General features: G+C 42.4%; 2 protein-coding genes across 3 annotated transcripts; one reads left to right on the plus strand and one right to left on the minus strand.

Moving 5' to 3' along the window:
- Positions 1 to 879: 879 nt before the first annotated feature.
- Positions 880 to 4,552, plus strand: LOC310877844 (heat shock protein beta-11-like). 2 transcript variants are annotated; one of them, XR_014570832.1, is made up of 3 exons: positions 880 to 1,428; positions 3,369 to 3,872; positions 3,944 to 4,552. XR_014570832.1 is itself a non-coding variant. In XM_083791804.1 (2 exons), exons 1-2 carry the CDS (start codon positions 1,087 to 1,089, stop codon positions 3,756 to 3,758), a joined length of 732 nt encoding a protein of 243 aa, XP_083647930.1. In that variant the 5' UTR covers positions 880 to 1,086; the 3' UTR covers positions 3,759 to 3,917. The 2 variants fall into 2 exon arrangements, 1 of the variants encoding a protein (XP_083647930.1); XM_083791804.1 differs by lacking the exon at positions 3,944 to 4,552 and having other exon boundaries at positions 3,369 to 3,917.
- Positions 4,553 to 4,739: 187 nt separating this feature from the next.
- LOC310877843 (uncharacterized protein) lies at positions 4,740 to 11,392 on the minus strand. The gene is made up of 2 exons (XM_083791803.1): positions 11,185 to 11,392; positions 4,740 to 6,274 (listed from the first exon to the last, which is right to left on the minus strand). Exons 1-2 carry the CDS (start codon positions 11,351 to 11,353, stop codon positions 5,454 to 5,456), a joined length of 990 nt encoding a protein of 329 aa, XP_083647929.1. The 5' UTR covers positions 11,354 to 11,392; the 3' UTR covers positions 4,740 to 5,453.
- Positions 11,393 to 13,770: the final 2,378 nt, after the last annotated feature.

Raw genomic sequence — 13,770 nt, forward strand, 5'->3', positions numbered from 1 at the left:
CGTTTAATTTCAAGGGTCACCCAGTTTGACCTAAATTAGGCTAACGTTCCTTGTTTAATGGCATTTCAACTTTCAAGAGACCCCCAATTTATATTGTAAAACCAAGGTTAATTTAACTCTGAGAGTGTACAAATGTACAAATTTGTAGTACACTCTCAGAGTTCCATTTGTACAGAGTTCCATTTGTAGACATTTGTACACTCTCATAGTTACAGACCCATAAGGGTCCATTTTGTTCCAAACTATCATTTAGCTGGGGACCCCCTGGAACTCCCTCAAGTCCCCACATTGGAACCACTGTCCTACATTGTTGTGCAAAAGACAAAGAGCCGATCTACAAGCTCACAACAGAGCACACGGCGACTCAACCCCTCCCACACAGATATGACGCCTTGGTGATGAAATGCCAGGTCTTCACCACTGTGAACACAACATTCCAGTGGGTGTACTGCTACAGTAGCTTAAGTTCAAGTTGTTTTATCTGTCATTTACACTAAATACGGGTATAATTGCTCATGTTCAACGTCCGCTACTACCAGTAATGATACTCTCATATATGTTTTTAGAGATTGTGAGTCAACCATGACAGACCATTTGTGCTTAAAATGGAACCAAGTCTCTGTTAAGAATTTAACACGCGGGCGCACACACACACACACACACACACACACACACACGCACACATCTTTGAATGTTGTCAGAGAGAGAGAGAGATAACTTCATCATAGGACAATTTTAGAATATGACCGACACTGACTGCATGGTAGTCAACACACACACACACACACACACACGACACCCTGTCAGGAATGTAACTGGATCTTTCCATCAGGGTATAAAAAGCCGGGACGTTCGCAGAGGGAAGACAGAACGAAGAGATAGACAGCAGAAGACTGGAAGACTGAGTGAAGGCTAACTAGACCAAAGGACAAGCCAACTATAAAAGAACATCATTAGCTTTGAGCAGAGTGCATTCTGAGGAAACCCTATATAACGTGAGGAAAGCTAGTTTTTCAGGCTATAAGGTCCTATTTAAGTTGAACTAAACCAGTGTAGAGCTAACTGCCCGGAGGCCAACCTAAAACGATGCTTAGCCCCTTCCACCAGCCATCCGCCCTCGACCCTGCGGCCCTGCTGATGTCACCCTTCAGGGATTTCCACTGGCCCGTCCGCAGCCTCTGGCCCGAGACACGCCCCCTGTTCTACCAGCTGGAACAGGAAATGGTGCGTCACTTCCAGCTTATGAAGCAGAACATGGACTACATGGAGCGCCTGCACCAACGCATCTGGGAGGAGATCGACCAATCGGCGCTGGCCGCCGTCTCCTTGAAGCCAATCACATTCCAGATGAGCAAGAACCAGGGCGGAGTCTTTGCGCTCACGCTCAACACCAAGGACTACACGCCCGAGGAGCTGTCTGTCAAACAGGTGGGTGGAGTTGTGGTCAGGGTTTTTGTTATTAACCACTTGAACCCAAGGGGCCAGCTATGCACTCCAATGTTGAAGCGCTGGGCCCTAGTGGTAAGAGGAAGGACTGCAGGCGGACCCGTGGATTCCGGACGAGGAAACCCCGTGCAACCGAGCGCCCAATGTTAAAGCCCAGCTGCACTTCCGCATTTCCGGACACTAAAATGTGGTGTCCAAATGCTGAAAAAATGCGGAAATAGACGGTACTTCCGGCAGCCTTCCGGGTGCTTCAAAACGCCACTGAGCAACTTCCACTGACATGAATAGCGGAGGGGGCGGAGCTTCACGTCAGTTTAGTCTCTATCCTTTTAATACTCTATGCTTGAACCCCGGCATCCATAGTCCGAGGGTAACATTAGCCAAACATAGATTATCCGCAGTGAGCTTGTAGATCAGCTATTCTTAAAAAAGAGAGTTTGGCGTAGAGTGAACAAAAAGAAAAGTCCATTTGATATTTGATATACAACATGTAAAGCATGGGAACAGTCTTGAAGAATTGTAATGCGTGTCAAAACATATCTGTTGCTGAATCTAGTTTAAACTCTAACCCCATGTAGCATTGTTAGTCTCACAAGTGCGCACAATCTCCTTTAAGTGCTTCATACGAATGTGATATATCTTCCTACATTTACATTTCTGCTTTCATCTACCCTTTTGGTGCAATGAACACAGTTAAAAGTAACGCAAAACAATACTCATTATGGGAGATGTGTAGTAGTAGTAGCCGTCATAGTAGTAGTAGTGCAGGAGCCAAAGAGTGCTTAGTTACAGTTATTTTCACTTGATTGGTGATGGGTGTGGGACTGTGGGCACCGCGTTGACACTTCATTATTGGTGCAAGCGTCTCTGTGGGTGGCCACCGGTAGTTGACAAATACAGGTATCTGTACCAGTTTAGTCTAAAGGCTCATACATAGTCTGGATTTACGGTGGTGGGGTGACCACCGAACTACAACATGACGTCACGAGCCGCGGTGAAGAGCAAACCACCGCCACCGCTCCAGCCCTTCTCTCTGTTTTTACTCACCACCGCTCAACGTTATTTCAGCTCCGGTGGTCAGCTCACCACCGGAGCGGTGGTCACCTTACCACCGAAAATCCAGACTATGAATAGGCCTTAAAGGCTCATACATAGTCTGGATTTACAGTGGTTAGGTGACCACCGAACTACAACATGACGTCACGAGCCGCGGTGAAGAGCAAACCACCGCCACCGCTCCAGCCCTTCTCTCTGTTTTTACTCACCACCCCTCAACGTTATTTCAGCTCCGGTGGTCAGCTCACCACCGAAAATCCAGACTATGAATAGGCCTTAACCCTTAAGGCTGTTTGAACTTGGAGGCAGGGTGAGCTTGGAGCGATACATTTTGCTGACCGCACACGTACTTTAAATTGATAGTTTGATTCATTTTGGTTAGCTCACTGTTTAAATTTAGCTTCTTTGCACATATCTTATTTATATTTTATATATATATTTATTGGAAATTGTATTGTAATATTTGGTGCACTGAATAATAAGTAAGGATTTTAAACTTATGAGCTCGTTTGGACATTAATCATTTTATCATCGTTTGTGGCACGTCATTACAGTTTGTTTTTAGCTCCCAGGTTTAGCCTGCCGGTTGAGTAATTTATTGGGAATTATTATCAGCCATACAAGTAGTATTACCAGTAGTAGTAGTATAACTAGTACTGTACTATTGTAAAGTCTCACCTCGTCATCCTAAAGCAGTGTTTGTCAAAGGGGAGGTCAGGGGACCACCAGGGTTCCACGAGGGGGGCCTTACAGGTCTGTAACTCTAACAGAGAGACCTGTAAGGGTCCATTTGTACACACTCTGGGTCCTTAAAAATAGGTATGAGAACTAAAATAAACCGTCGTCAACCTATTTCTTCCGGACAGGTGGGCAGGAAGCTGCGGGTCAGCGGTCGCTCCGAGAGGAAACAGGAAGTGGACAGCCACAGCTCGTACCGCCTCCACGAGTTCCGTCAGGAGTTCGAGCTCCCCGACGGCGTCAGCCCCGAGTCCGTCACCTGCTCGCTGGACGGGGGTCTCCTCTGCGTCCAGGCAACCCGTGAAAAGGACGCGGCAGGGTCCAACGAGAGGCTGGTGCCCATTACCCTCGCCCCACGCGAGCAGCTGGTGTCGACCGCCACACCCAAGACCACCGCTGGGGAGGCGGCCTCCACGACAGCCAAGACCACCGCAGCAGGGGCGAGGCTGGTGCCCATCACCGTCACGCAACGAGAAGAACCAGAGACGCCAGCACACACCAAGACTGAGACCAACTAAGTCAGGACGACAGCCCCAAGATCAAATGTTTTCTTTTTCTTACAACCATAACTTTATAAAAAAGAAAGTGAGGGGCGCTAATATATTAACCCATTTTGGGCGGGAACCCCTTAGGTTATAATTTTGCTTTTGAAAAATAGCAGATCTACAAGCTTGTAGCGCGCCACTTGGTGGCGCGCTACGAGCTTGTAGATCTGCTATTTTTGAAAAATCCTGAAAATGTGGCGTAAATCTTTATATTCTTTCGGAGCGAACGTTTTTAGCTCAAATCTTTGATTCTGTTGAGGTCCCTGAAACAACATATTCTCTGATGGGTGTCGGTGGGCAATTTCATATTATATTTTTGAGGGTTCCTTGATGTGAAAATGTTTGAAAACCACCGACATAGAAACATAGGGTTTTTTGTCAGAATTTAGAAGACATTTGTAGAATCGTCCTCAGGCCTAAAGTCTAACACATGTTGGTTAAAGTCTAACACATGTTGCTATGATTATGTGAAAACGGTGACAAAGCAAACATTGAACCTCGTCCTCGCCCCTCAAAAATACAATGTCTTTCTGGACATTAATAATGTATGTGTGTCTGTTTAATCCATAAGGTGTTTAAATAACATTTGTGTTTAATAAACAATATTTTATGATCAATAAGACTTTTAATAACACTGTTTCTGGGGCTATTTGTAGTAATGCTCTGGTCCTATACCGACACCTAAGGGCCTTTCATGCAGTGTTGGTTTCGTCGACTAATACCACGACGAAAAATGTTTGTCGACTACCTCTTTTCACTGACAAAAACGACATAAAAATGTAATAAAAACTAAGCCATGATGACTAAATATACTGTCGATTTTGTCAACAAATAAAAACTAAAATGTTAGGGACGGACTAGTGGACAAGAGATCCAGTATAAGTCATTTTACACTTGGTTGCTCACAAGCTTGTAGATCTGCTATTTTCAGCGAGTGTAAAAACAGCCATTACGATTTACGACGGCATCAAGGCCCACCAAAATACATTTCGGTCGACTAAATCCACTGTAGATTTAACTAGACTAACACTAAAGCATTCCAGGTGACTAAAAAGTGACTATGAATAAATCTAAAATAGAAATGTGTTGCCAAAAACAACGCTGCTTTTATGGATCATTGCATGACTGTGCAGTGTTTAAACGTACACTTCATCAAAGCAAACAATTTTTTTTAAACTATGTAAGATATAATAATGTATTCATAAATGCATTTACTTTTATAATAACATAATAAAAATATAGAATCTTGACAAATATGTCCACCACAAGCCAGCATGGCGATAACCCTTGAGTATAAATATTTATTAAAGTTAATATTACAGATTTTTATTGACTTTTTATTGTAAGTCCTCCTGTGATGTTCTTGTACAATCACATCACAACTATACATTAAATGGTGTAGAGAATAGAGATATATTATTCATATTCAAATCTTTAGAATCGGTATCAAAAATAAAAAACCTGTTTAAAACAATCCGTCACAATAATTATTATTATGCAACAACAAACACCGAACAGAAGCATGCTTTCCAGATCGTCTTCTTTTAAATATTAAAATGGGGTGGTGTTACGACCCTGGGTCTGTATAAATAATGTGCATATGTTAATGCCATACTACTATGTAATATGTCAGCTCAGATGGCTTACTTGAAAAAAAAAATTAACTGTTCAACTAACAGCTTTCTCAACTGTATGAATCCTCATGTGTCTCTTAAGGTGTTCTTTTCGATTAAAACTTTTGCCACAAACGGCACAATAAAAGGGTTTTTCACCTGTATGAGTCCGCATGTGTTTTCTCAGATCACTCATGTCACCAAAACCTTTATCACAAACTATACAACTAAAGGACTTCTCCCCCGTATGAATCCTCGTGTGTTTCTTCAAATGTGTACTTCGAGTAAAGCGTTTACCGCACACTGTACAACTGAAGGGCTTCTCTCCCGTATGAGTCCTTATGTGCATCTTAAGATTTCCATTTCGGTTAAAAGTCTTACCACAAACTGTACAACCAAATGTTTTCCCCCCTGTATGAGTTCTCGCGTTTGGAGGTTGTTGCACTGATATCAGGTCCTGGGACACCTTGTTTCTCAAATACAATATTTGTCCTTCCACAGTATCGGTCTGATCTACTGACTCATCTTCCCTGGTCTCCTCCCAGTCATCACTGTAGTCAGTGTCAGATTCAGAACAGTGTGAAGAGATGAGCTGCACATCAACAGTTGGTTGTGATGCTCCACAGTTCTCTACATCAGCTTGTGTTTTCACGTGTTCATTTGAAGTGCTGGCTAGAGGCTCTGTCTCTCTGTTTTCATTAGATTCACTTTTCACTGCTAGTAATGTCTGCGTTGACCCCTCAGCCTCCTCTTCTCTGTGAATTAGCCCCTGCTGTTCCTCCTTAATCTGTGGAGGCTGTGGTTCCTCTTGGAGCAGGTCGGGCCTCCTCTCCTGTTGCTCAGGTGATTTCTCCTCTTCACAGACTGGGAGGAAGTCTAGGCAGAATAGGAGATGAGAGAAACAGTTAAGGATGCCACGAACCGATCTTCTGATTGGATATCGGAGTGATATCAGCCAAAAATGTGGATCGGATCGAACTACAGCGAAAATGACCGATCAAATACTCAGATCTAAGAACTCCATTCAGGTACTCCGCTTCAGCACGTCGTTCTATCAAGCAGATCCAGCAAGCTATGCAGTACTATCATGCAGCAGGGGCCACGTGACCATGACAGTGTTTGCTAGTAGTTGAGCGGCCGGCAGTACGACTTGAGTGGAGAAAGCAGCCATGTCAACCGTATTGGAGTATTAATATAAAACGAAAAAGCCACAACAGCCGAATTGCTAAACTTGCAATAAAGAAGCTCCCACGCAGTGGTCGACCAACCTCATAAATCATCTTAAAAGCCCTCACCCACTGCTACATGAAATGAGGAATATTTAAAAGATACAGAACATGAAAAGCGACAACGAGATGGCTCCCTCACACAGCCAACGTTGCCAGAGGATTTTGAAAGGTGGAAAAACTCCCAAGTGAGAGAGCAAGAAGCAATAACAGCGCACATTGCCCAGTCTATTGTGCTTGCCGACCAGCCACTGTCAGACTGGGGAATAATGTTTGGTTTAAACGCTTAAACTCTGTTTTTAATGTGTCTATGGAGTTAACATTAGTCTAATAGACCCCTAGTTGTGGTTGTAATATTCGAATACGTCTTTCCTGTGTATTTTTGGTTTCTTCCTAAAAGCTGAAAGCCTTTGAGTCAAAAGGCCCTATCAAAATCACACCACTTTTGTAACATCATAACCCTAACCCCTCCCTCATTATCATATCATTAATAACATCTGTGGGTGAGGCTTAAGTTCAGGTGGGTGGTGCTAAGGTGAAAACCAGGTATACATGGTATGCGCGTTCAGAAATAGCGCACTGAGCGCACTGTGCAATGCAAACTAATAGGCGAGTGCGCTCCCGGTGCACATTTCCGAACGCACCCTTTAATGAACTGGTGGGTGTGGCCACATGGAAACATAATTTTAACACTTTCTGTACACTTTTTAGAAAAGAATATTCGTCCTAGTATAATCATAGTACCTGATGGTCGTGTTTTAGGGGGGAATCACGGCACTCCATCTTTAATGGAGCACTTATAGAGCCTCGCTACATTATGCCCATTGCCACAGCCGGAGTTACATGACTGAGACAGCCATCCTGCAGACTCTTAAAGACGTGCAAGGTTTCCTGGCTGCATAAGCATATGTGGACAGTGCAGAAGCGATTAGTTTCACTACAGACACCAATGGGTTCACTTGAACTTCAAGTAGCTATAAGCAATAATATGTCAAACTGTTAATGACCGTTTTATTTCTTATCTTTTATTTCTTATCTTTTGGTATTCAGACAGCCAGCAATGGGTAGAAGACTCCCAAAAAATATTTTGTCTCTGTGACACATCTAGGGGCCACAATCTGCATTCAAAGATGTTCCTAGAAGCTTTGTCATTGGTCGAAGAACAAAACCCGATCGCAATTCAGTATTTTAGCTGTAACGTGAGCTCAGTTAATTCTACTCGAGATGGAAGCATTAAGACCCATTTTAACCCTCAATGGCTTCCTTTCTGAAAAATAACATCATTGTAAAAAGATTCACGCGTTTAGATATGGTATTTACAATGAGATGCGGACGGGAGCTGGTGCCACTTGGACCCGGACGTAACGTAGCACTATAAAATGACGTCGGACTTAAATACTGAATGACTAACCAATCAGGAAGTAGACAGGCAAATCGACCAATGACAAAGCTTCTTGGAAAATCTTTGAATGCAGATTGCGGCCCCTAGATGTGCCACAGAGACTACACACTACAAAGCTAGATGGCTCACCCACGCTCTGGCCAATGGAGAGCGACGTTGCTACGTGGCGGCCATCTTACCTCGGGGCCACATAACATTGTGTTTACGGGGCATGTACTTTTAAATAACCACAACTTGCTCAATTTTCAACCGATTTTCAAATGGTTTGGTTTGTTATAAACGTCAGAGACTTCCGCATACTTATATGCATTTATACGACCTTCATAACAATAAAGAAAATAATCAGATAGGCCTAAGCATCATAGCCACATTGACAACGTTTGTAATAAACCAACGTGTTTGTAAATCCGTCAAGATTTGAGCGAGTTATGACTGTTTTTGTTTGAGCTGCCATTGAACATACTGTACTGTAGCACCGAAGTAAGATGGCTGCCGGGTGAACGACGTCAGAAACTCCGCCTTAAGCCATCTAGACTTTATATACATCTATGGTCTGAATACCAACAAATTTAAAGATAAAAAGGTCATTAAAATGTTGACATATTATTGCTTATAGCAGCTTAAAGCATTAAATAAAATACAAAAATAAACTAGACCCTGTGTAACAACACATAAGACAACAGATGTGGATTACTGTGACAGTAGACAACAATAACAAAATGGTTGGCAAATGGCAGGTAAGAAATATAAGAGATAAAATAATGTTACTCAATATGAAATACAGTAGGTAATATAAGTAGGCTTCTTTGTTTGACATGGTGGTCATTTCAGGTAAAAAAAATAAAGTTAGTTATTCTCATTGTTGTGAAGGCGGTGGCTCAGGGGTAGAGTGGCTGGATGGTAACCGCAAGGTTGCCAGTTTGAACCCAGAGTTAGTGTCGAAGTGTCCTTGAGCAAGTCTCTGAACCCCTAATTGCTCCTGATGTGCTCGTGTGTGCCTTGCATGGTTTCCGCCGCCATCGGTGTATGAATGTGTGTGTGAAACTGTGAATGGGTGAATGTAATGCACAATCTCAGTGATGAAAATAGGTTTTCATTCAAGTCCCGGGATGCAGGGATGGTCTTTTAGATGATATTTTGCCATTTTTACTAATTGCAACATTTAACTCCCATTTCATTTTATATGGTTATATTCATGTAGAAAACAGAAGAAGAAATGATTATTATAACTAAAGCTAGCAAAATAAACTAGAATAAAAAAACAGTACAGTAGTACAGTAGTGCATCCCGTGGATGCAGAGGTCGTTGTTTTATTGTGTCCCTTAACTATAAACTGCGTTTTGGGATGCTAAATGCACCCTATTTTAATCTCTGCAATCTATGTAAAGCGCCTTGGATAAAGGCGCTATATAAATGCACCATTTAGCATTTAAATCTAAATGGACCCTCAGTCTGGTTCTGACAGGCTGGTAGTGTGTGCAGGCTGTGTGACAACTGACAATCCAGTTGAAGTAATCCTTTGGTACGGCGGTGGGCCCAGTTATGAGACATAGAAACATGACACGATAATGTCATGGCAGTAAGGCTGACCTTACTGGCAACATCTAAACAGATTCCTCTCGTAGGCCTACCTATAAAGTACAATGCATGCAGGCAGTACTATCACATGTCAAGTACACTGTAGTCTGTATCTCAAGTTCAATATACACAGACTTTTTGTACACAGACTTAGATGTACTATGGACAATTCATAACACTCGTAACCTACTGTTGTGTATAACTTGTTTGTTGACTATTATTCTGGGGAGGTTATGTTCTCTGTTTGAGTTACATCACTTGATTAATCCTGACTACAAAATCAAGAATAAAAACAAATGTAAAGATAAAAAAGTGTTCTTCCTGCCAGATATGATATCCAGAGACTGGATCGGATCTGTATCATATTATATTATTTATATGATGCTCGATCGGTATCGAATCGGGAGTGAAACATCTTGATCACAGCATCCTTAGGCCTAATAATTAATATTTGCACACAAACACAATAGGGCATAGTATTATTTGTCAAAACATACAATATTTTACATTATATACTATATTGAATAAATACCTTTTCTTTTGCGGTTTTCAAATGTTTTTGAATTATCGTCATGGTATATGGTCATGATTCACCATAGCCCAAAATGTAGACTCTAGTAGATGTATATCGATTCTGACAGATGTCAGAAAATGTCAGAATCAATAATTACATCTACGAGAGTTTTAGCCACGGTACGAGCGTCATGGCGCAATTGCCTCCTGTTTTACGCGATCGCTATATTTACAGTCCAAACGTGTATATAAACATTCCGATTTGAAATATAAAGTACTCGCCGCATGTGCCGCGGGTGTTAGAAATGTGCTGGTACAGCAATTATCATTGCTGCATCCCGCGTTGTTTAATAATTTAGCATTTATATCCGAGCAGTTTTTTTGCCATTGGCTTTCAACTACGCGCCCCTATCGGTCGGGAGGAGTGTGGCACTCGGTGTGTTCGATATAGGCACGCTGACCGCACTGCCAATACAGACTAATAGGCGAGTGCGCTCCCGGTGTGCAACTGTGGGTTTCCCAAACGAACCCCGTTTGAGAAAAGTAGCCGGGGCCCGGGGCGCTCGGATAAAAATTATTTTTATTAACGCGGGATGCAGCAATGCTAATTGCTGTACCAGCAAATTTCTAACACCCGTGGCACATGTGGCGAGTAGCCTACTTTATATTTGAAATCGGAATGTGTATGTTTGGACGTAAATGTAGCGATTGCGTAAAACAGGCTGCATGCAGTTGCGCTATAATCATCTGAATGATAGTCATGTTTCAGGGCTACGAGAGTCAAATTTTTGGAAGTGGTTTGGTCTGGATGGCATGGTTTCACGGAATTCACGGTTTAATTTATATAAATATTTTCGAAAATCTCTATGGGATTTGTTATATTTTTTATATTGAAACTCTCTGGCAATACAAACGTATGTTTTCTCATGCCAATAATGCTTATTCGAATTTCGAATTGAAATTACCGCATACAAAGCGGATCCATATTTGTGTTGGCATTGCAACGGTCAGACGAGTCCGACAGTGTAAATTAAAGGGTAAATAAATCGTTGTGATTCGTGACAAACCTGTCAGATCAGAGGTGACTTGAGGAGTGAGGAACTCCAGCTGTCTGTGTTGCAGATCTATTTGTTGTTGGTATTGTACGATTGTTCTGACAAACACAGCTAATATGTCCTCTGCAACGGCGGTCAGTCGTTCATTGACGAACAGCCTCAAAGTCTCTATGTCGCACATTGTTACTTTAGTTAAAATAATACGTCGTTGTTGCTTCTTTTACCGACAGAAGCACTGCATTTGATTTAGCTACATACGTAAACAATGAGAATGACTTCCGGGGTCTATGTTGCGGTTAGTCTCGCGTTACCAGACTATTCCACAATCTCCCTGTCACTGGATAGCCTACTGCCAGACTATCAAAAGAGCTGCGCACGTTTTCGGCTGCGCGCAGCTTAAAAAACGGGTTTTTAGACAGCTGGTGGATGGAAAAAAATGCTCCATTTCCGCGACGGCCAGATTCCCGAAAACGCTCTCCTCCGCGTCAAATGTAAACTGCGCACAAGCATAAAAATGAAGCGTGTCACCCGGAAGTGATAGGCACTAGCCAATGGAATAGATGCAGCCTGCAGGCCATCTACGGGTAGCCTGGTTAATAAACCAGACTAATATCGCACGGATCCGCGGAATATTAGTCTGGGGAGGCCCAGGGGGGCAGTCAGCCAGATATTTCGTGAAGCCTCATTTGAAATCGGTAGTTCATATAATGGCCTGTTGTGGCGCTGGACCGGACCCAAAAAGCCCCATAGCTCCATAGAGGCCCATGTATTTTGGCCCAACTTCACCTAGACTGTATTACCTTAATAAACATGGTCATGAATACTTTCTTCTTCCAGTCACTAGTTTAAAGTCTCATTTCTAATGTCATAATATCCTTTTTGGAAAATTATGGTCCCATTAATTAAAAAAATGACCATAAAGAAAAAAAAACATCGCGTATGTTCTGAGGGGCGTGGCTACCATTACAGTCTATGATCGGGATTCCCCTCCCACTCGAGTCAAAATAAAAACCAACGGAGAAGAAGGGGGGAAGTCCCGCCTCGTTGTCTGGGCAGCCAATGACCAGCTGGTATACAAAACGGAGCCAGCCAATGGCCAGCTGGTACCAAAGATGGCGACTTACATCAGGAATTAGCATATTATTACAGGCTTCATTTTACGTTCATGTTAGACCCGGGGAACGCTTTGTCCATATTTTTTACAGTCTATGGGGGAGGCTCAGCTTGGATTTCATTTCCAGGGAAACATTTTCTCTTTGACGCAATTGGTCAGAGCTACTGTCAGTCAAAGGTCTCAAGCATTGAACGTCACTGTAGCCCGCCCATATTGTATACCGTGTCCCTATTGGGCGCACACATTCTCGTGTGTAGGAAATGGGCGTAAAATTGAGCCTCTCCAGACCGAAATCCGCATGTAGGCAATTTTTTTGCCAACGGCTGATTCGGTCTGGTTTATTAACCAGGCTAATCTACGGGTGGGGTTTCAATTGTAGTTTTCTTCTTTCACAGAGCCAAACGCCCCTGGGAGGGACTTGTGAAGTTGTGAAGTGAATGTCGTGGGATACAGGACATCTGGGCACCTCAAAGTAACATTGTCTGTCCAAAATCAAAATAAAACATTAGAAAAATCGTCTGAAGTAATGTAAAGCAGTGCATGGTTCTCATGTTTGGTTCAGATCACCCCTGTAATCTTTTCATCCATGGCACCCCTGAATTATATTGTTATTTATTTATTGTAACCCTGTTCCATGACATTGAAAATAACTTTATACTCGTACGTTTAAAGGTATATTCAGTGATTTCACTTAATTCAAATATCACTTATTCTTTTGTTTTGTTGTGATATCCTCTCTACTATAGAGTGTGCTGACCATATAAGGAGTTCCTCCCTGTACCCAGTTAACCCCTGGGGGTCAAAAAACCTTAGGTTTCGTTTTTGGCTCTCTATCCTGATTGGATGAAAGGCTTAGGTCCCAGCCAAAAACGAAACCTAAGGTTTTTTGAGTGAAATCACTGAATATACCTTTAACCACTTGAACCCGGGGACATAAAATACCAGTATAGAGCGTCGCAGTCCCTCCCCCTTTCAGAATAACGTGGCCCAGGAAATGAATCCCAATGCATTTTTCCCATAGGCATTTCTTATTATTTTTTTATTTAAAGACCTTCTAAGCGTCGTACGAAGCCAACTCTTGTCGTGACAAATCATGACAACAAACACAATATTTTGGACCAAACAAATAATTACAAAGAAGAAAAACAACAAAAAAAGTGTTGTAACCTGCCGTTTTTTTCGACTTTCTAATTCTTTATTTGGCCCGAAAAATTGTGTGTGTTGTCATGATTTGTCACGACAAGAGTTGGCTTCGTACGACGCTTAAAAGGTCTTTAAATAAATACGTTTTGAAATGCCTATGGGAAAAATGCATTGGGATTAATTTCCTGGGCTACTCGTTGTTCTGAAAGGGGGAGGGACTGAGCGTCGCAGTCCCGCCCCCTACCATGGCCCAGGAAATGATTCTCCGTTCATTTTCCTCATAGACATTTCAGAAAGTATTTATTTAAAGATGTTTACGCTGCGGACAAAGCCAACTCTTG

This window comes from Protomyctophum parallelum (genome assembly GCF_964188405.1).
Source record: "Protomyctophum parallelum genome assembly, chromosome: 20".
Lineage (NCBI taxonomy): Eukaryota > Metazoa > Chordata > Actinopteri > Myctophiformes > Myctophidae > Protomyctophum > Protomyctophum parallelum.